Source organism: Centroberyx affinis, unplaced genomic scaffold (genome assembly GCF_046629955.1).
Source record: "Centroberyx affinis isolate AG114_WGS23_722 - 3 ecotype Tasmania unplaced genomic scaffold, CSIRO-AGI_Caff_v1 ptg003856l_1, whole genome shotgun sequence".
NCBI lineage: Eukaryota > Metazoa > Chordata > Actinopteri > Beryciformes > Berycidae > Centroberyx > Centroberyx affinis.
The window spans coordinates 4709-28663 of NW_027281703.1; the positions used below are offsets into that span (position 1 = coordinate 4709).

The 23955-nt window shown below is 45.6% G+C and overlaps 1 protein-coding gene across 1 annotated transcript in view; it reads left to right on the top strand.

The window, feature by feature from the left end:
• Positions 1-20854: 20854 nt before the first annotated feature.
• The window catches only part of ntn2 (netrin 2), a 29593-nt gene continuing 26492 nt past the window's right edge, over positions 20855-23955 (top strand). Inside the window, exon 1 of the mRNA XM_071541362.1 lies at positions 20855-21905. Coding sequence (XP_071397463.1) covers positions 20855-21905 — 1051 coding nt within the window. The remainder of the gene's footprint in view (positions 21906-23955) is intronic.

Here is a 23955-nt window from a genome sequence, read left to right on the forward strand (position 1 = left end):
TGAATCGAGACGCCTTGCACAGGGAGGACACCTCTAAACACACACACACACACACACACAATCACTCCCTTGGAAAAAAAAACACCAATTAGGGAATGGACATATAGGGCCATAGGGGTTCAGGCTCAAAGGGGGTAGGTTTGTGTGTGTGTGTGTGCGTGTGCATGGTGTGTGCATGTGTGTGTTGTTGCATGCCTGCCTGCATGCACTTGTCAATAGGATCTGAATGTAAAGGGAGAGCCAAATGGGATGCTTTTCAGCTCAAAGTGCACAAGGGTTGACCCCATGGGAACACTGCTATGAACTTGTTTGAGTCAGAGGGCATTTAGTCTCATTTAGGAATGGTTCATGTTTCACTGAAAGAGGCCACAATGAACAAGACAATGTAATACTCTGGTAATTGGCTGGCCAATTGTCAAGTGAATTTTGCCATAGTGTTACCCAAAACTTTCTATGTGCCTCTTAAGAAATACGCCATTCTCTCTTGTGGTGTGAAATGAAAATAATTTGTAATATCCCTTTAATTTCCCAAACAAAACAGCACAGAAGTTGTGTGATCATTTGAAACAAGTATTTGTCTTTCTCATGACAGAGAATTGAAAACCCCTCCCAGATAAGGCTCGGGTCTTACCACCCATTATGTCCATTTAATATTATTCAACTGGTGAGAAGAAACATCCTTTTGGTAATGGGAGGGCTGGTTTTGAATTGCATTGTAATTACTGACTCGCCCCTAGTCTCCTTAGAGCCTATGCAAACCATATTGAAGGTAAATACCCCTTTTGTGAACGGAAATGACTATGGAAAGCTGACCACTGGGCTTGACAAAGAATACTTTTACTCCATAGATACTTGAGACTTAAGCCTTACCGAAAACATCAACACCACATTGATTTAAGACTATATCTCAGGCAATTTCTTTATTGATTCAGAAAATATCGCTGTATAAGCACAAGTATTAATACATGCTGAGGCTGGACTTAAAGCTCACTTAGGCTTTGCATTCTGGCCAGGACACAGTTCTCATAGAGCACTAATACTTCTCTATATTGATTCAATGGGAAGTGAATCATGGGAACTGAAGGAATTGAAGGAACTGATTTAACACAACTCAAATCTACTTAAATCTACGTGGAATTTCCAAATTTCCAATTTCCAAAATGGAATTTCTAGGCAAAACACAAGAGACAAACAAGTGCAGAAAAGGCTGAAATCTAATAATGGCACTCCTGATAACCCTAATCTATCTATCTTTGAGGGTCCACTGCTCCTTTACAACTTGAGAATGCATTATTGATGACGGAGGCCTAATGTGGGGCCCTGGATCGCAGCTTAGAAGCTTTTTGTCCCCGCAGCGACAGGAGCCCAGCAGTCGACCCCCCAGTTTCTCAGTGCTGGACTTGCACTAGCGTTGACTTTCAGATCACAATGGATGTGGCTGGTGGAGGGGCCTTGATCAATGGTCCTGGTACAGCACTCCTACTTGAATACTGTGACAGGTGGAGGCACAGGCCAACCTAGAGCAACGCTGCCCTCTGGTGGTGAGAAGACCAATGCAGGCCAGTTGTCTCAGCCTCTACACTGCTTTGGGAGTGGATGCAAAATACGTCAGAGCAATGATGCTGATCTGAAACCAGAGTACCACTTTAGCCAGGGCATGTTGGTATAGCTATGTGACTATCAGTGATCCCAGATTAGCAAATATTACGTTTTGAGGTTTCATTAGGATCGAGGCCAGTTTTGTTACTGTAGTCAATCTGGTTGACATGTATATGAAGTCAGTTCTTTTTGGAATAAGCCCTTTTAAAGGATTGTTAGCCTGCACATGATCAGTCTGTCACAGTGTTCACATACTGCTTATTAATATGAGAATCCAAGTCATTTAGTCTATTTCCAAGTTATACGATCTCATAAAGACCTTGACTGGACAAGCCAGCTAACTCCAGTTCAATTTAAATCTGTCTCATTCATGTTGATGACGCAGTTGCAGCCTGCATCTAAACATACTGATTGATTCTAGTTAATCCTGTTCTGGGAAAAGCATACTTGTTCCATTAAAAGGCTGAAGCAGTCCTTACTGAAGAAGTATTTATCCCTGGACTAAATTTAAGCTTTGTTAGGAAAATGATTGGTGTGTGACAATACATGACAGGCAATACTCAGCCAGCAAACACATTTGGAAACCCTGGTTATTATTATGAGTTGATGCTTTCCAGTCACTGCAGATGGATCAAGTGAGTGATGGAGCAGCACTTTCATTCACATTTTTTGACAAATGAGAGGGATACTGAAAGATTTCAATTTCTCACCTAATAGATTGCAGGATTCAAACTATTTGGCCACTATTTGCAGATCGGTGCCTGATGCATAAGCTGCTTTGACGCTGAGAAGAAAGAAACACAACACAGGAGTCCAAATCATTCACATCAGAGCAGAACCTGTTTGCTCACAGTGTGGGATAGTATCAGACAAAACCTTACGCTCACATACGTACATACGCACATTCAATCTCCACCAGCACCCACTTCCAGCTCAGTGGATTCTAAAACATTCTTGGTCCGGCTCTGTAGCCCTGGGTGGCATTCTTCTTGCCGTACAACATATTAGCTAATCGGCAAGACTGTGCCAAATTCTGCCGCTCATGAATATCAAGGCAGAATGAGAACCAGAATGTGAGCTTTCATTAGAGTTTTTCAGCTCGCTCCCTCTCCATCTTCAGAACACACATAGAGTTCAAATGGGAACTCCCAAGCGCTCCCAGCTGGCAACACTTTGGGATAATGATGCTGGATTCCACACAAATGAAGGGCCTAAATACCACCAGAGAGGTACCTGAACCCCCTCCTCACTGTGCACTGACATGAACACATGCGCACGTATACATGTGCACACACACACACTCACATACACACACACACACACACACACACACACACAGCTTGCAAGCAGTCTCTTTCTCTCCGGGGTGATCTCACACACATACACACCTGGCGGGATAGCCAATTTCCCATCGTCATCCTGGACAGTGACTGCTGTCAAATGCGAGCAGCGCACCCAAAAATAACCACACACCAAGTCAACAGTCTCTCCCTCCCACACACACACACACACACACACACACACTGCGGCCGGCACACATCCTCTGAGTCTTCGGGACTGGAGATTGGGTTACTGCAGATTCCTAACTGTGGCCTCAAGGTATCCTCATTTAAAAACTCTCTGCGGTTGAGTCATCAGCGCGAGCTGGGAGGAGACCACCTCCAGTGAAGTGATGTCAAAATGATGGATGGGACAATAATACTGGCAGAAGAGCTATTGATAGCTCTCTTTCCTTCATGTTGATATATTGATACCGCACACCCAGCGCAATTGAGGTATGTGTGTGTGTGAGAGAGAGAGAGAGACAGAGAGAGAGAGAGAGAGAGAGAGGGGGTGGGTCTACATGCACACATGCATCGCACACGTACATGCCAGCATTATCACCATTAATATCTTTTCCGTTCCCACTCGGGGCCCGGGCCTTTGAAGTGGAGTGGCAGCTGAGCCCTGAGCGAGTGAGTGTGTGAGAGGATGTATACAATAACGCCAACACGCCGTCTTGACTTAAGATGAGTCGGCGGAGGGAAAGTAAACAGGCCGGGTTCCCCAGGAGGCCGTCGTTATAAACAGGGGGGTGTGCTGAGAGCGGCCCGAGCTGTTTATTTTTACATGGGAGCTCAATGTCGTTTGAAGTGCCCGCAGTGGTCTCTCTCTCTCTCTCTCTCTCTCTCTCCCTCCCTCTTTTTTCTCATTCTACCCCAATCCCACCGTCACCCTCCCCACCCTCTGGGGTTCTTGCCAGCACCACCTAATTATCAGTCGGTTGGGTTCCGCCGTACCCCTTTTGTTTGGCCCACTTCTCTCCCATTGACTCTAAAGGCATACGGGTCTGCGGCGTGTTTCACCTTTCTGGACGGTGACACAGAGTTTTCAATGTTAAAGTGAAGGGCAGCAGCAGGAGCAGGAGCAGAACAGTGCAGCAGCTTTACAAGCAGTCGCAGTGGGAGAAATGTCAAGTGTGTGGGTTTGTGAGATTTGTGAGAATGTTTTCTGTTTTTCGTGGAATGAGTTCCAATTATTTTTTCTCGTGAGTTGAAGTGGGATTGAAAAATAATACCTATGTGTGTGTACCACAGGGGTTTCAGGTATCAGCATCCTTTCAGCATCCATTCATCAAGTGAAAGAAAAAGGCATTAAAAAGCAAAATGTTGGATACTTTGAGTGCGATCTTGACTTTTGTACTATGTCATAATAGCACTATTAGGCTATTTTTTTTATCAAATCAATTGAGGATGATATGGATCTATTTAGAATTATAAAAATAAAGATGGGGAGGGAAATGACACTGAACGTTGCAGAAAAGCTATTCACTGTATTTGCCTACTGGAAACAATAAATAGCTTTTCTGCATCATTCAGTAGTTTCCTTCCCCACCTTTATTTTTGGACTTCTACACCTCATTGGGAATTCATCAAATGCCATAAATTCAAATTTGCTTTCATTCAACAAAAAAATCCAACAAGTTGTGTATTAACAATTAAACCAGTATCGTTATCAAATGATTCCCAGGGATACATAGCCAATGGGCTTCCACAAACCAATTACATTTCAGTTTCTCAAATGACAGCCATACTCACCTTCAGACGAGACGGAGAGTGAAGATGACGGGCAGCGAGGGGAAGCATGTCTCTCTCTGCGGGTGGAAAACCTCAGTCAGGATCAGTCAGGACATGTGGTCTGTGACTGGGTCGTCTGTGAGGATCAGCTCAGGGTTTGATGATGCACTGAACGGTCTGGTGAATAAACATGAAAAACATCTTTACAGCGGGATCATGTAGCCTGTTGCACTGATTCTTCCTGCAGCAGATGAGTGACATGTTTAAAACCGCATAATTATTATTCCACAGCATTATTAGCTCCTTAGAAGTCCAGATAATGGTGTGGATAATGATGGATAAAGGTAATTATGCTTGAGGTTTTGGTCCATTCATCTCCATGTGGACAAGATAATTGATAATAACCTATAAGGTATAAGTGGTTTCCTAGCGGTTAAAGAGCATGACAATGATGTTAGCCATATGCCAAGGCCTTCTCAATAACAACATGTAATACCTATGGAGGATTTTGGGATGACATCAGAAACAGCATTTTCCTCCACTTTCATAAAGCCCAGACACTCTGATCTCTTTTTGACTCTTTTTCACTGCTGATTATAAGTAGGCTGCTTCATTCTATGTATTGGCTGATAATCAATCCTATCCAGTCATTTCACTGAAAAACATATTAAATGACAACATAATAAACAATATAAACAAAAGACACAAACAAGGTTTCACAAAAAAAGAAGAGGACAGCAGCAAAAACAAGAAAGAATAGTAGAGGGAGAGGAGAAGCCTCATTACATAAAAGCCAGTCTGTAGAAAATGTCTTGGGAAGTGATTTACAAGATGACACTGCAGCCTGAGCACCTCGGGGTGGGCATCCCAAACAGTAGGTGCTCTGTGGGTGAAGGCCTGGTCTCCTTTAGATTTAGGAATAACAGGAAGGTCCCTGCCCACAGATCTAAGGTTCCACACAGATTCATAAGGGGTTAAGAGGTCAGAGATATAACCGGGGGCCAAATCTATCTGCTACAAAATGCATCACTAAGACTTAAAGTAAATTCTGAAATTAACAGGTAAACAGTGACATGATGACAGAATTAGCACCAGTTAAAGTGCTGTGTTCTGTATAAACTGAAGGTATTATAGGGACATTTAGGAAGGAATAAAAGAGGGAATAAAAGAGTGAATAACTTTTTACAGATTGCTGAACATTGATTTAGACCTTGAGTTTGAAGTCATAAATGACTGAGATGTAATAAACCTTTTCTCCATTAAAGGTATAATTTTAGGGGTGACGAAGACAGAAAATCTAGTGGTTTTCGTTTGATTTCTGGCATGTTACATATAGCATTGGTGAAATTCTCTGATATCATATCCTGTTTTGGCCCGGTATACACAAAGACTCTTAATATTTATCCAAACGTGGGGATAATAAAAAAAAAGCACAACATATTTTATGATAAATTATTAGACTTATAAAATTACCGTGCACAAAAGTACCTACACAGCTTAGAGGGAACGTCGGTCATAAATTATCCCCTGATGTGATTTGTTTTATTATTTTATGTTATTTAGACTTTTCTGCGATTTTTGCTTGATTTTCTCCCTCTATTAAAAATATTAAAACGAGAAAATCAAAATTGGACTAATAAGCTATGGCGAGTCACAGGGGCCAGAGCGTCTGGATCTGGATGGACCGCTGATCCCTCCGTCAGTAATGTGAGTGAGGTTTAGTAATGTGAGCACTCCCGCCACAAGAGGGCGCCCTTTACCCGCTGAAGGCCAGGTGGGGGTTTCCCTCTGGACAAGGTAAGCATCTCTCCTTGCGCCCAACAGCCGAGGTGCCAAAAATGAAGCGAGGAAAAAGCCGGAGGCTGACATTTTCTCCAGGGTGTCCGCCGCAGGGAACCCAGCGCTGAGACACCGAGGCTTTGAACAAACCACTCAAGCTTGTTTTTCAGACAAAATCAGCAGGCTAATCCAAGTGCAACAACTCAAAAGGACCGAGGAGAGCTCCCCGCTTGAATCCCATCTGACAGCAAGTGAGTGTGTTGCCTGTTGTTACTCTTGCTTTCTTTCATTCTGTCTTTAACGCAGTCTAATCTGTCCCCCACTTGTAATTGGAGAGATAATCTACCTAGATTAGTGCCTGCCTGGTGTGGCTCCTTTATTTCACAGTAATGCGTCAAAATTGGCCCTCTGTGGAACTGAGATGGAAATGCAAGAAAGTGCATGAACATGTATACTGTTACTGTCTGAACCGAGAGGATTAATTCGTCTGCGCTAGAAACAATTTAAAGTCGAGTTCAGGTTAGCGGGGAGCAGGACATTTCTCCACTAGGCTACTAATACAGTAATACAGGCTCGTGCTGTTGCTGAACTGATGAACATTTATCTTTTTAAATTCAAAGACATGCGATTGACTAAATTAATCAATTTCTGAAGTGATATTTTTTTCTGCGTGTTGGCCTGTTTTGTCAAATTTCTCTGTGAAAGGATTCATCATTTACATCCAAATTAGCTACTTTGGAAACTGCTGCAAGTGAATATCTGTTGTGAACAGGCTACCTATTATGATCTTGTAACAGCAGTGTGAGAAAACAGAAAATTGAAAATAAACTCCCATTTTCATTTGAAAACATAGGGAAGTGATTGATTAAATGTGTGTCTAAAACGCAATTTCTGAACTAACAGGAATTTAGTAGCCTACATATGGAAGACAAAATACACACTGGGAAAGATTGAGAGTTAAAGGTAGGAGAGGAAAATAGAGGATGGGAGTGATTAAACAGAGAGCTCTGAAAACCAAAATGACCAGGGGAACAGAAAAAAAAAGAAAAATCACTAGAACTCGTTTAGAATCATGTTAAAACAAGCCAATTAAAATTAAGGTTGATTCTCCTGACAGTCATCAAGAAGGAGAGGACTGGAGAGGAGATAAAAATGTTTGGATTAGAGAACCACTAAATTGGGGAGGAATAGCAGAATAAAGCATCGGAGAGGAGACGAGAGGAGTAAAGGGAATAATAATATAATAACAATAAAGAAAGATTGATGGCAGATGCATGTGCAGAGATGGAGGGTCGGCTGGGAGAAAATGATTTCTGCAGTTTGAACAGATTTTTACCCTGTTCTTTCCCCTTTGTGCTTCAACTCATAAGTGGTTAGAGCCTTTGTGTGATTTTTTTTGTGCGCGTCTGGTTTTCGTATGTTGAAACTGAATAGAGGGAACATAAGTAAATCAGAGGTGGCTGGCAGGTGTCTTCTGATAGGCTTCACACACGCACACACACACACACACACACACACACACACACACACACACACACACACACACAAACTGTATTTTTTTTAAATGATCCGCATTTTTGAGTAAATATTAAAAGGGTCTTTGTCTTGGATGAATTAATGAATAAAGGAACAGCGGACCGGGCCGGGCCGGGCCGGCTGTTCCCCCCAGTGGATGGTACAGTAAATACAGGAGGAATGTTGATCAGCTTACAGCGGAGCCAGGAGGCGCTCGGGATTTGACCGGCCGCGAGTGCCTGCTGCTCGGCTAATTATCCTCCGGTAGGCCAGGCTGCACCTGCAATAACACACCGGGCCCAATATGCGTGCTGCCGCCTATAAATTAACGGGATATATGACGGATTGTTGCGGTGCTCATAGTTCTGCTGGGCTCATGAATATACTCCAGGCCTACATGTTCCTAAATGTAGGATAAGCAGTATTTTTATACAAACGGATAGTGCAGCAGCAGATCTTCAATTCGTGACTGAGTCACCGTGGAAGACGCTGTAAAATACCCATAAACACTCACTTGTGACCGCACAGCTGTTCATTTCAAATATTAATACGCAAACGGGAAATCACCACTCATACTGGCACTTAGCTGTCGCTTAGCAACCACTTTGTTTAGCTACTGCTCAAGAACTATTGCTAGACGGAAAAATAACAATTCATAAATTAAAAAGTAAAGGATGTGTTTTTTGAACATTTGTCTTCTTTTTATTAGCCTACTCGGAACTGCTGTAAAGTCACTGTAAACCACGGCCTGTCCTGTCTTATTGCTTCATTTTGACCCCTCTAGTTGCTTTTACGCACGCGCTCCCCCTGCTCACACTCATCATGACAAAGCACATGCATTACCTGCTTGCTGCCCGTTAACAAATTCATTATGTACTAAGAGGGGGTAGATGAATGCAGGAGTTAATATGCTGCTGTCAGGGCCGGTGGCACCAGGGCCAAACTTCTGTGCCAAAGAAAAAGTTTCCAAAATGAACTTTATCTCTCTCTCTCTCTCTCTCTCTCTCTCTCTCTCTCTCTCGCTCTCTCTCTCTCTCTCTCTCTCTCTCTCTCTCTCTCTCTCGTTCTCAGATGCTCAGATGCAAACACGGGCCAATACTCCGCTTTATTTAATTTGGTGCGACTTTTGTTATTATATATTACTAAAAACATGTCCCTTTGGCTGCCCTGACGCGCTGGCTTTCGCTAATAAATCCAATGTGTGTTGGACTATTATTAGAATTAATAAGTCATACCATTCTGCATCTGCCTCTTGTTTCTGTGAGCCCCGGAGCCCCACTACTCGGTTTCAACAGGTTCAATGTTTTGTGTTCTCATTACGACCTCCATATGGCTGCCTGTGAACACGCCGAGCCATGAGGCATTCATAGCGAGCAGCACAGTAACAGTCAGTCAGTAAAGCGACGGAGGTATTTGTTGTAAAAGTGAGACCAGTTGTGTTGTTTGGGGGGGGGCGAAATCTCGAAGCACGTGATGAGTTAGGCTGAGTGTTTATTTTCCTTTGCGCGTTATTTTGGCTACCCGACTAAATGATCCGCATCACACCACCAAATTAAAAGTAATACGAAACTAAAGTAAATAAAATACGATATTGCAATATTTATATTCTCTCTCTATCTCTATCCCTCTCTCTCCCCCTCTCTCTCTCTCTCGCATACACACACACACACACACACACACACACACACACACACACACATACACACACACACAAGGTTGGGAAATCTGGGTTTGATTTTAATGGGGAGTAGCCTACCCTGGGCTCGCTTTTCAACCTATGGATGTACTGGACCAGTTTCACTTGGTCTGAGCGGCGCGGATGGGTGCAGTGGCCCACCTCCTGTCGGCGTCCCCTCGCTCAACAAACAGCCTCATTTGGACTATGTCGCATGCCTTTCTCTTGTCCCTTTTTACAACGACGCGACTCTGAGAAGACGGGACACTTTGGTTGCGTTTGGAGCATTTCTGACAGACGAGCGCCTAAAGGCTAATTGGCGTGGATCTCATTCAGGGGACGTTTTTTTTTTTATTTCAAGACAGCGACAGTCACGAGTTGACAGTGGGGTAAGTTTTCATATAAGCAGCGTGTGTCTGGTCACCGTGCCTATTTATTTCACATCCAGCGTGTTTCTGTGGAGAGCAGATTTCAGTCTTCATTACGCACCGCTTATTCTCTTACAATACAAGTGAAAGGACTTACTTCAGCGCTTGCAATGACGGGCTGCCCATTACCAGCCATTTGTTTTAAATGAAGGCAATGACTGTCATTACTAAATTATAGGTTGAGGTCGTGTGACTGTAAGTAGGGGTTTGGCCACTGAATCACCGGGGCGCACGGGATCAGAGCGGCGGACACGACAGACAGGTGTGAACTCTCCTCGGTTTACAACTGGCCCGTGGGTCGCAGGAAAAAGAGCGAGAAAAACAGCCCGCGCCGAGGATTTAATACGGGTTACAAGAGGTAGGCTATGGAGCCAGCGAGTTTTAATAGCAACTTGAAATCAGGGCCAAGTACGGATGCCAAAGCAAGCAGCGCGCTTCTCGGTTCCCGTCTTCCACGGCGCTGCCCACGCCAAGTCTCCCAATGCGTTTGTCACTTCTAATATTTTCCCTTTTCGCTTTGACGCCACCACATGCATATTGAAAAACATTTGTGTGCAAAAATCAGGATGGCATATTTTTCCTGTCATTAAAGAGCTACCAATAACTTTGAAATACAGCACCGTATTTAGCCGTGTAGAAAAAATAAACAATCATTTTCATTCTTGGAGATTGAGGAGGATCTTATTGAATTCCACATAGAAAATCAGCTTTGCAGAGAAAACGGAAGCTTATTCAAGAAAATGAACTATTCCTTCAAGCCAAATAGCATTACGTTAGGTCTACAATGGGTTTGGTTAGGATTAAAGCAGTGATAAGCTTGATTTGACACTGAAGCCCATTGTGGGAAGGTGTGACATGAAACAATAGCCCTCACAATAATGATGAGCTCCACCCTTTCTAAGCTCATCCAGGCTGCACACTCAAGCAGCAACAAGCCGGCAGCTGAAAGCGAGAGTCCCAAACAGATTGCTTATCTTAACTGCCTCAATAGAGTTAAAGTATGCCCCTATTAGACATTAAAAGAGTGTCAGCCACTTGACCTACTTCTCACTCTCACAGCATATTACTGGAATCTGTCCACAGAGAAGACTTGTGAATCCTCACTATTCACTATAAGGTCAGAAAGACTGTCAAAAGTCAAGTGCAAACGGTGGAATGGTAGGGCCAATATTTGAGTTGCATGTTTTTGGTGAAGTGAGGTGTTATTCATCTGGAGAGGAGCCATCACTTCCCTGTTTTTGTGAATTAATCATCATTATTTAATTGCATCATGCCCTGCTTCCATCAATAACAGAGTGAGGGAGGTTGAGCCAGGAGCAACTGAAGGCACATGATGTGGACGCTAATCCAAAGCAACTTAGTCCAGGTTTTATCCACTCTTGGGAGTGTGTGCATGTGTGTGTGTGTGTGTGTGTGTGTGTGTGTGTGTGCGCGCGCTTGCATGTGGTGTTTGTGAAACAGAGAGAAAGGCGGGTGGATGGAGACGGAGAAAGTTGCAGTAACATAAGCAGATCGTTTTCTTCTGCTTTGAAAAGCAGGATTCCTCAGTCAGGACTCTTGGCTCCGTCCACCTGAGCGAGTAAAGTCAACACATCCAATATATTTTTCTTCTACGGTTTGAACAGCTTGACGGGGCAAAGTAATGCTAGAGCTCTATTTCTCTCTGGCTCTCTGTTCTCCCCCTCTTTTTCTCCTTTTGCTGGCTGTGGAGATAAGCATTTTTAACAAATGACATGAGCTGATTAAAATATTAGGGCTGCTCAACTCTGACCCTGTTGGTAAAGCAGCCAACCAGCTCAGGGATCAAATTATTAGCTTTCATATTACCGCTATTTGTCAAGAGCTACCTACATATTGAGCTTTGGCACCTGATCACACACACAGCAAATATCCCGGTCCAATTTTCCTTGACTGGTCGATGAATGCTGTGATTTGCACATGACCTCTGAGTAAGGTGGATTTCATGCGTATGAATATGCTCTGTCTTTATATTTGAATCACGTTCTTTCCTTCCTGTATTAGTTCCAACCCTGGCATGTATTTATATTTAGAGCAGGAGATGGATGTGGTGTGATGAAACACCCTCATTAGTAGTGCGCGCACACACACACACACACACACACACACACATTCAACCTCTCTTTTTTAGAGAGGTGCGAGTGAAGACAAAATCCTGTCTCGCTGCTGACTTAAGTGGTTGTGTGTTTTCTCTTTGAGTGAGAAATGGTGTTTATGTGTGTGTGTGTGTGTGTGTGTGTGTGTGTGTGTGTGTGTGTGTGTGTGTGTGTGTGTGTATGTGCGCTTAGCGTTCTTGTAAAAGCGCCTGTCATGCCTCAGCGTGACACCTCGCATGTCCCTTCCTGTGGGATGAGGATCCAGCTAGGCAAAGATTCAGATGCTTCATCCCGCCACTCCCTGCACCCTGCCAGGGCTGCATGTGTCAGCCACACACATTTCCTCCAGATGCAGGGGGATATGTGTGTGTGTGAGGTCTGTATGTGCGTGTGTGTGTGTGTGTGTGTGTGTGTGTGTGTGTGTGTGTATGCCCACTTAGTACCTATCAGCCTGCTTATCTTAAGCAGACACACACACACAGTAGACGTCTTATGTGTTGATAGCAACCTACACCCTGAGCACACAGGCATTACAGGGCTACAAGTGATTTATCCCAAGGAACTAAATTGATTCCCATTTGACCGGTGAGCAGTTGTTTATCTATTGACAGTGGACTGGCTGCACGTCTGGCTCTCCCAATGCTATGACAACCATGTGTGCTGCTAGCTCAGCTCCTCTGCTCATCTCAGTGACAGCCAGACAAGACAGCATGCGGGCGCAGAGGCCAAAGCAACACGGACAGTAAAATAGCAGGCAGCTGCCGTTAAAGTAGGACTAGTTCTCTACTAACATGATTAAGTCAGTGCAGCTAACACACAGGCAGTCCGGTCTTTACCCACGTTGACATGGAGGACCCTCTGACCCTCACCCTCATATAGAACAAAGTTCACCAAGTGCGCTGTAATGTTGCCATTCTGTGGGAGAATGAGAGGAGGAGGAGATAGGGAGGAGAGGAACAAGGGGAGAGGGGAAAGGGTGGTGTCTGATGAGTCACACGCCTTGGCAACCTTTATGTGTGTGTACATGTGTGAGAGAGGGCATGTATTGTGAATCGCCTGTGTGTGTGTGAGTGTGTGTGTGTGTGTGCGCTCAACTACAAGAGGGCATGCGTTTGTCCGTCAACGAAGTGTATGTTTGTGTTTGAGCCTAATGTGCGCAACCGTGCGAGTATTCCGAACACTTAATAAAATGATTTGTGGCTTTTCCCCCCACGAGTTCAAAGTGGGCCCTTGCTTTTGGCTGTGGGGTAGAAGTTGCTCTTGTGCAATGGAAAAAAAAAAAAAAAGGCTGCTTTCCTGTTAGGGGGGCTTTTTGGGAAAACCGCGGCTCTGCCTACCGCAGCCAGCCTTCAAAGGGCTTTGAAGGAGCGCTCACCTCTCCTCTCCTTAAATCCCTCCATCCCTCTAAACGAGCCACTTCCTCTCATATCCAGGAACGCCTCACCTGCCTCTGACCACACTGCTCCAGAGCTGCGGTCAGGGTTATGCTCAGGTCCATGGGAAATTTCCAATCAAGGAACAGCCGCCTCCCCCAACACACACACACACACACACACACACTCTCCAAACTGTATAATCCAGGCGCTCTGACCCCTTCAGCACGTCTTCATCATCTCACGGCCTTTACCCACCGACCAACTCTGAGAGGAAATCTGTAGTTCCTCATCTTACGGCCGTCGGTGTCATCCCTCTCTCAATCCCATCTTGACAACACATGTGGGGGAAATATTTCTTTTATATGAAAGCAAATCACAGCTTGACATGGGGCTATAAATGTTTCTTTTTTTTTTCTTATTCTGGCAAAGTCCGAACCAGCGCTTATGAAATGAACAGTGAACCTCCTCTCATTAGCGGAGGTACGGTTCAGAATGATTTTTGAAGCATAAAATGTTTCATACAAGTGGTATGTGGGCTGTGAAGCTTCTTCAGCTGATGTGATTCCCACAGACTCCCGTCTTCTCACTCTATCGCTTAAAGCAGTGGTTCTCAACGTGGGGTCCGGGGACCACCAGGGGTCCTTGAGGGGGTTCCAGGGGGTCCCCAGAAAGTTGAATTGTTAAACTTAAGCATTATTTCATTTACAAGAAGTTAACTCAATCAGAGAATGTAGAAGAATGATTAGTTTCACTGTTATCCCTCAATACAGATGGGAATTCTGGACAAAATCATATCTAACAATAAAAATATTCTCAGATTTGGGTCTGAGAGACAAAATTTCATCAAATGTGGGTCCGTGGCCCTAATGTGGACTAAATTAGGGGTCCTTGATATGAAAAAGGTTGAGAATCACTGGCTTGAAGATCCAAGACGAGGTCAACTTTTCCTCCTTCACTCTCATGTTAACTGCTGTTTATATTCTCTCTCTATCTCTCTCTCTCTCTTGATCTGGGACTAAAACAGCCTCATGGGATCTTTCCAGAGGTACTGAACCCCCACTTTGGTCATTAGAAAGGAGACTACTTGTAGAACCACAGCATAGCTTGCCCTTCTTTTCAGTTTCGCCCCGATATCATTTAATCTGATATTACGGATATGATTCAGATCCAAAATGGCTCCTTAGTTCTTAGGCTCCGTGGTTCTTGGTGTCCGCGGTTCTTGGTGTCCGCTCTAGTATGTGCTTTACCGATGTCTTGATGTTATACACTTTGTGGGTTGTTGTTCATCTGAGTTTAACTTCTACTGTTAGAGTTTTGTTATTGGCTCATTCTATACTTCTCATTTTTGCCTGACCTGCCTGACACAAATTAACCCGTATTTAACCCGGAATCTAGTGAGTCACTGTTGCCTGAAACTTTCTGCCTGCTCATGTCCTTTCCCCTCCCTGTGAAACCCTCCTCCGCCTCCCATTTTCTCACCAAAAACACTGACCTCACAGAACACTTCATTAACACAAAAATACACCCGAACTTGTCCTATCAGCGTTTTTTTTCCTCCTGCCTTTGTAGCGAAGTGTATAAGTACACAACACAGAGAGCGGTAGCTGTCTGGGTCTGTGAGAACGAGCCTGACCTCACATTCTGCCGTCACACCGTCTCCCCTCTCCTCCCGTTCGGGTTCTGGATCGGGTTCTGTTGATTTAAAGAACCGCTGCTGGACTCGGGGGCCGGCCGAGCGGGGTTGGGCCACAGAAGCTGCTGCATTCCTCCGCTGGGCGTTCTTCTCTCTCGTTCTCCGTCTTTCTCCCCGCTGTCTCTCTTTCTGACAGATGGAGAGGGAGAGATGGGGAGAAACAATTCTACCTGTATTTCTTGTGATACTCGTGTGAGCCAATAAGCAGCTGCCATGCCCTATAAGCCTCACAGGCAGTTGGGAACTTGGGGTGCATTGTCCAGTTAATTAGCCCAGTAATGGATAGCTAGTGGTTCAGGTGCAGCTGATTGTTGCATTAAGCAAAGGTCAATGTTTGACTGACAGCACTGAAAACGGCCTGCTATGATAGTGAGCGGATAGTGAGCAGCTTTGTAGCAGTTTTCCCTTATGTTGGAATGAAGCTGAAGCGAAAATCAGTGGAAAATTTTCAGGTTATAACCTTTTGCGACTTTTTACTCACACACACACACACACACACACACACACAGCTTCGGAGCAGCTTTAAAAATTTGTCAGTGATCCCCCTGCTAATGACGCCTTCAGCTGTGAGAGTTGACCCCCTCCTGCCCTCGGCCCTCCCCGCTCTGTCTCCCTCCTCCTCCTCCTCCCCTCCTCCTAAATCCCTAATGAATACCAGTGAGGAACTCCGAGACCCCTTCACCCCCATCCCCCCCATCCCCCATCACACACACACATGCATGCTCACACACACACACACACACACACACACACACACACACCAGCACCATCATCATCACCACTGCAGAGACGGCCGTCATCAAGTTGGGTTCGGGGCGCTAATATCTGACCCCTGTTACCTGAGGCCTGTCAGTCATGTTGATTCATCTGGACATGTTTATTTACCTATCGAGCATATGTGTGTGAGGCAGAGATAGAGAGAGAAAGAGCCTCTCTTAATCTCTCTCTGTGTGTGTGTGTGTGTGTGTGTGTAAGGATGTGGCTCTGTGTTAGATTTCTGACTGAATAAGACGCATTAGAGTTGAAATGTTAGTTTCTTGTACGCAGTGAATAGCATCAATAACGGCATCAAACCATGTGCCATCTGTGCATTAGGGGTGTGCTGACTTTGTTGTCGCACTCGCTGCTCCTTTATAGCCGCACAATGCATCTTTTCTATAATGATGATGAGGATGGAGGTCCCCCTGTTGTTAGCCTATTAAAAAGTCCTCCATGGTTCTGGGCGGCCACTAATAGCCCCACCAGGGATTACTGTACAGCAGGCTGGAGGGACAGCAGGGCACCGGTTTGGGCCTCAGCTCCCTGTCATCTGAGAGAAGCGACCCAGCAGACCTGCATTCAGTCCCAGTCTGAGGGGAGCCGCTGTGCCAACTCTCCTCCACAGCGTGAAAGCCTCCGACTCGGGATACAAAGTGGCTCAGCTGTCCCTCTCCTCTCCCTCTCCCTCTCCCTCTCCTCTCCCTCTCCTCTCCTCACCTCCCCCTGGTCCCCTCCTACACCCAAGCCAAATAAAGCCTCTCAGCAACTTCTGTTTTCCTAATCTGTGAACTTTGACAGCGGAGCCCACGCTTGAAAGAGAGACAACTCAACATGGGATGATCTCCCGGTGACAGGGAGAAGCTGAAAAAACGTTCCCCGGAATGTCTCTGCTGAAACCACCGGACCACCCCTGTCAGTTTCCTTTTCCTGTCTCTCTCTCTGCCTGTCTCTCTCTCTCTCTCCCGCCATTCCTCACCACCTCTTTTTAATCTAATTTCCCTTCCTTTTCCCCTCTATCACCTACCTCCTCTAATTGGGCTGCCACTAGTTGATTAAAACCATTGAATCTGTTCCAATTACACAAATGGGCCGAGTTGGTCCTTGTGGCAAAGCAGAACTTTTTATGCAAGGTGCTTCCCGTGAAAGGCTCATATTTTTTTCATTTATTCACATACTGCACTCATAATATTAATGGGGAAATTACTTAACGCTGCAGTAGCTTTGCCACTGGGGACTGCAGCACGTAAACCGTCTTGACACAAGTACATTTTCCTTCCCATTAATCCAGAGAGACATGTCGCAATGATGAATTGGCAATGCAGTTTGTATTTGTCACTGCGCTCCAAGCAGGCATTCACTTGGAAATGGCTATTTAGCTGCCACATGGACAGTTTGTCTTTTACAATAACAGATGGTGGTAGGTGTGCCTGCTGGAGGGTCAAATCCAATGTTAAATCTCTCGCTTGCGGGGGCTTTTTAATTCTGAAAGGCTTTAATCTCTCCTCAGTAGTTTTCCTGCAAACGCTGTCACTGCTGCATGCTAGCCCGGCGAGTCTGTGTGGTATCCATTGCCTTCTCCATAAAGACGGAGACAGAGGCCTACAGCTGTTGCTACTTCAACCACATTTAATGAAAGACAATGTCTGCCCCCACTGAGGGGAGCTTGTGGCTTGTTAAACACACTGTCAATGCTGAAAGCAGAGAATTTCTTGCTGAAACAGAATCTTACTGAGTATTTCAAAGGTCAGCCAGCTACACCACTGAGCTGACATCTTGGCGAAGAATTTTGTGGAATTGGCTCACATTTTGCCTTTTTTTTTTACAGAGATATAGAATAAGTCTGAAGTTTTTAATATAGAGCAGATTTTTAGCAGAGTGTAGCTGTGTGCAAGCGTGTTGTTAGGCTGTGAGCAAACTGTTAACACCAGCTACAAGGCTAGCGTTTATTTCAGAGGGCATAAGGAGTGGAATTAAACAGCCATGTCACTGTTCTCTCTCTGTTTAACCTACACGCTCATCTGCCAGACGCGCCTGACAGCACCAGACCCTGCAAGAATCTCCCAGCAGGCCCGGCTGCACACGGACCGCACCATATTTAGTCATCCAGAGTCCAGACACAGACCGATGCTGTTCTCCACCTTAATCTGTCTCCCCCTTCTGTCTCTCTGTCTCTCTATCTCATTTTTTATGTCCTTCCCTCGACTCCCTCCCTCCATCTCTGTCACTTTCCCTCTCTCTCCTACTGCTCCCATTCATCTCTGTCCTCACTCGCCCTCCCTCAAGTCATTTCTGCTTTATCACTGTCGCTCTCCTTCCCTCCTGTGCGTCTCTCTTTTCCCTCTTACCTACAGAATCTCTTTTTCTTTCCTTCTGCCTGCTAGTCCTCTCTTCTAGTCTCTTGTGTCTGTCGATTATTTTCCTGCCTGGTCTTCGTTTCTCCAAACTTCTCCAACTTTTCTCACTCAGCAACATGCCTATCTGCTCCTCAGTCTGTATAATTCCCTCTCTCCATCTCTTTGACAGCTATTTCTCCGTTTTTGTTCCCTCCTCGACCTGTCAAAGTACTTTACTCTTACTTCCCACTCTTTCCTAAACCTTTTTCTCTTCCTCAAACTCTCCCCACCTCCTCCTTTCTGTGACGGACGCGCCGCTGATGGAAGCTGGGCCTGGATGCTAATGAGTTGCTAATTCTATCAGCCGTCTCCCCATGCCCTCCCCAGTGGGTGTGGGGCCCGCCAGCCTCGCCACGGCCAGCCTTTTGATGGAGTGCCTCGGCTGATGAACTCCCGCCTGCATGCCCACTTTAACCTTCTCGTCCTCAGACACTTGCCATTGATCAATGTCCTCATCCGTCCTGGCCGGGCCCACACTCACTCCAGGGCCAAATCATTTACGAATAGCATGCACTTAATTTTTCATACACTGAATTTTATGAGAGCCGCGTGATTTTATTGTATCTTACTGTACCTTAAACCTTATGGTTAAAGTTTCAAATTGCTTCTGGAAGTTGTCGTATTGGCTTTGTGAATTGTTGCTTCAGAGCTGGGCATGGAGGGAAAGATATTATTTGATATTAAAGCACAGTTCAAAATGAAGGAGGTAACAGTTTCTTGCTTTATCAATCAGAAAAAAACTCTTTAATCTATTTGTAGCAATCTACAAAGGTCTGTGATAGACATCAGAAGCAGTTTTACTTTCATTTTTATACATTTTTTTCCTCACTGTCTTTCTACTCCATACAATTCCCCCACACACTCTTTCTTTAACACCCAATCTGGGCTTGAGGAGAGGCCAAATGGCCGGGTTTAAGCACTTGAGCAGAGAAGAGTGGCCCTATTTACCAGTCCACTGGGCTCTTTCTCTAGTTTTCTGAGGGTTGCTAGCTTTGGACCCCTCGCACAAGAAAAGAACAGAACTTTTGTTTTTCCGACTCCCTTTAAATCCGCCCGTCTGCCTTCCCCACTCGACTGAAGTGGACACAGAGGCGGCCTTTTGTTCTACCGAGGAGAAGAGGGATGCTGTAGGAGAGGAGCACAAGAACAGGGAGAGTGGGGGTGGGAGGAGGTGGGTGGTGATTCATTGTAATTTAATAAATTCCTCGCAAAGAGGGCTGGGGTGCCTTCTCAACCCTTCAGCTGTCTTTTTTGAAATGGGGTCCTTCTAACTTTGACACCCAGGGAAGTAAGAAGGGATTAGGGAAGGAAAAGCCCCGGGCCATATACATCTCTTTCTCCGTCTCTTTCTCTACGCCACAGCTTTCTCTCTCTGCCTCCCTCAATCTTTCTCTCTTTGGGACCGAGAGGCCCCTTGTCTAGTTGTGAGCTGTGTGAATGATGTCATCCAGGTACCATCTTGACCCTGAGATTTTGAATGGCTTGAATGGAGTCTCTTATTCTCTGCTCTTCTATTGCTGACTATAATCTTCAAATAGGAATCACTTTTGGTGAATTTCTGGTTCAGTGATTGGTAACATAATGGTGCCTTCCACATAGTCAGTACTGTGTGTAACAACAACAACGGTGTAGCGACAGTTGGTTTCTTGTCAAATTCATCCACTGCAGAAAAATCAGTAACGAGTAGCTCACACCTCAGAAGTGGGGCCATGTCCCCATATGCAAAACTGTCTCCCTTTTCGAGAGCCTGGTTATTTCAACTCTTAAAGCAGAGGGTTGACCAAGGTCACATGTGGTCCACTGCTTTGCTGCATAACCAGGGATTATAGGGTGACTTCTGCCACGCTGCTCAAGCATGACCAGAATGCCTGGCCAGTTTTGACCTGAATGGAAGCACTGAATGAGTGGCCGGCATTAAAATTCAGGATGCAGTCGCTTGCAGCCACTAATGTCTCTCTTTAAATGGTCACTTCCTTTCTCTTGGGTCCTCTCTCCGACTGTCTTACCCTTTGTCAGGCTTTTAGCAAATGAAAACATTCATTAGTCATTATACAATACACAAAGTCTACCGACAAATGTGATTTCTTCTATAAGGGAGTATGACATTTCTTTTTGAAGATGCACCAAGTTGTTTTTTGTTCAGTAACTTGCCCTGCAATCAACATTATCTATTTCGCATCCTTTTATGGTAAAATTAAGCCCATGACACTCACCCCTCTCTCTTTCTTTCTTTTACAGGAAAGGCATTGGTCAGCCTGAAGTAAAGGGTCACTGAGCTCAGACTCTCTCCTTCCATTGCCTTAGCACACAAGCACACACACATACACGCACACACACACACACACACACACAGACACAGCTGCTCTTCCACATCCACATCCACACACATACTCGGACAGACACGGACACACACACACATTCACATACAAATACACATACACATTTCCACACAGGCCCTCTGAGCAGGATGAGGGAACCCTGGAGGTGCCTGCTGGGCCTGTGCCTCCTGGTGTGCTCAGCCTCCACCCACAGCGCCGCCAATCCCTTCGTGGGGCAGCAGACGCCCCCGGACCCTTGCTATGACGACGCAGGCGCCGCCCGCCGCTGCATCCCCGAGTTCATCAACGCCGCCTTCGGCAAGGAGGTAGCGGTGTCCAGCGTCTGCGGCCGGCCCCCGACCCGTTCCTGCAGCGTGGTGGAGCGCGGTGACGACCGGCCCTCCGTGCGCACGTGCCACATCTGCGACGCGGCCGACCCTCGCCGCGCCCACCCCGCCTCCTACCTCACCGACCTCAACTCTGCCCACAACCTCACCTGCTGGCAGTCGGAGAACCTGCACGCCTCACCGCACAACGTGACGCTCACGCTTTCGCTGGGTAAAAAGTTTGAGATCACCTACGTCAGCCTGCAGTTCTGCTCGCCGCGGCCCGAGTCGCTGGCCATCTACAAGAGCATGGACTACGGCAAGAGCTGGATGCCCTACCAGTTCTACTCCTCACAGTGCCGGCGCATGTACAACCGGCCCAACAAGGCGGCCATCACCAAGCAGAACGAGCAGGAGGCGCTGTGCACGGACGGCCACACCGACCTCTACCCGCTTTCCGGGGGCCTCATCGCTTTTAGCACGCTGGACGGACGGCCCTCTGGCAAGGACTTTGACAACAGCCCCGTCCTCCAGGACTGGGTGACCGTCACTGATATCCGCGTGGTCTTCAGCCGGCCCCAGCTGCCCCGGGAGCTGGGACTGGGGGCCGGAAGCAACAGCGGGGGGAGGGACGACGACCCCATGGCGGTGTCATCGACGCTGCCGGCCTATTTCTACGCAGTGGGCGACTTCCAGGTGGGCGGGAGGTGTAAATGCAACGGACATGCCTCACGCTGTCTGAAAGACAAGGAAGGCAAACTGGTGTGTGACTGCAAGCACAACACAGAGGGGCCTGAATGTGACCGCTGCAAGCCCTTCCACTATGACCGGCCATGGCAGAGGGCCAGCGCACGAGAGGCCAATGAGTGTCTACGTAAGTCCCTCCCTCTATCTATCATTCTTTATTTGCTTTAATGCTATTGCACTTAGTGTGCTGTGGAATATACCTTTGTCTTTACTGCATGTCCTTTACTGCAAGAGATTTCTGAGAACTTGACATATTTAGCATAACATATTTTCTAAAAGGAGACTGGAATATGATGGCTCTGTAGCTTTAGTATCTCTGGTATTTGTCTGTAGTATTGCATCATAAATCTTTCACATTTGTTTGGAGCATTTAGACTTATGGAGATGAATTGCAGGCGGCTTTATTTTTGTCCATCACAATCAGCTCATTATAGAAATATCATTCAACGGCCTTCGCATCAATTCAGTGGCCACCATGAAAGGACCATGCAAATGTAATGTGACCGAGAGGCGAGTTCATTCTGTTGAAACTCCTATGTTCAGGCCACCCTCTCCCTCTTTTGCTCTCTTCCTTGCTCCATTCCTTCTCCCCTCCCTATGAATGAAGGAGGTATTCTCTCCCTGTGACAAGCTCCTCAATGCGTCTCAGAATCCCTAATGAGGGAATGGGAGAGGAACAGGGGATTGAGCTCTGTTGCACACCCATCAGTTCAGATGTGAGACGCACCCAACACAAACACTTCTTTCTCAGCTCAGAAAGTCTCTTAATAATTTGCAAATATGTGGCGTTACAGGTGGACGTTGGAAGTTTTGATATCATCATTATCTTTTTTTTGTCTTTTTTTCCTGTTTTCAGTATATGGTGGATAGCAATGTCAAGTAAAGCCAACAAATTTAACTTAGAATTTAAAATTTTATTTATGTAATTTTCTAGCTACAGTACACACAGTATGTTGAGCGGGAGAGAGAGAAGAGAGAACGAGAAAGAGAAAGAGTGTGTGTGAGAGAGAGAGAGAGAGAGAGAGAATTAACTATGATGACCCATGTCTGACTGTCACAAGGGTAAATAAGAATGTTGCCAGAACATACCGGATGAGTTTGTATTTATACAGGTGAGGAGTTTTCAAGGTTTTGGTGGCATATAGGGGTTGAGCTGGCAAACTTGGCAACGTCTCTCAAAACACAGACCCATCCCTACCCCGCATTTCCCATCAGACTTCAAGAGCAACCCTTGTATTTACTGTTCCTCCGTACTGAAACAGGCCTGTTGCACTCAAGAAAATCATGTTTTTTGGACTTGTATATGAAAAAAAACCTCTCCTTCATGAACAAGTCTAAACAGTGGATGACAACAGCTCGAGTCATTGGCACACCACTGCGGCTAAGTCATCCAAGAATGTTATTTGGCAGTGATTGCTTTTACCTCAAGACATGCTCAGAAAAAAAGGCATCCAGACGTGCTCTGAAAGCTTGCCAAGTAAAATTACAGCAATTTCGGTGACTTTTTATTAATGTAAACGGATTACCTTTGTAATGGATTAGGCCTGTTGTATGAAAAGTTGAGCATAGATTTTTGATTTAATATTTAGCCCATATATCAATTTCAAGGCTGTGCAAAGGTTTCAGAAACGTGACATAGCAGTAATGTGTTTTTAATAGGAATTTGTTCTCTAATATGTGGCAGTTCCTTTGGTGGTAATTTTTTCAGTGTTTCTCTGTTAGTATAAACGGACCTAGGCGGAACCTAATTCAGGTCAATTTTGCCTGTCATAAAAATCTGTTAGCGTAGGAAAATAAAACCATATTAGAAGCCACTGTCCCCCTTTTAACCTTTCGCCGTAACGAAATAAAATTACAGGCAGAGAGAAAAAAGCAGGAGTAGAACATTGAAAAACAGTGTGTATTTTTCTAACATGTTGTAATTGCCCAGTGCGCTGGCCTGAAATCATATTTAGCATTGAACAGTGCCAGATCTGTTTAAAGGGGACAGAGAGTGACAGAGCCAGAGGAGCGAGGCCATTCAGGCATCGGGCTGGCCAACGAACTGCTCCGTCTCAGCCCCCCCACCCACACACACACACACACACACACACACCTAGCCCCTTCCACAACAATATCCTGTAAATCCCTCAGTGTGTTCTCGCTCGCACTTCTGCACACTCCCTCTTTCGTATGTC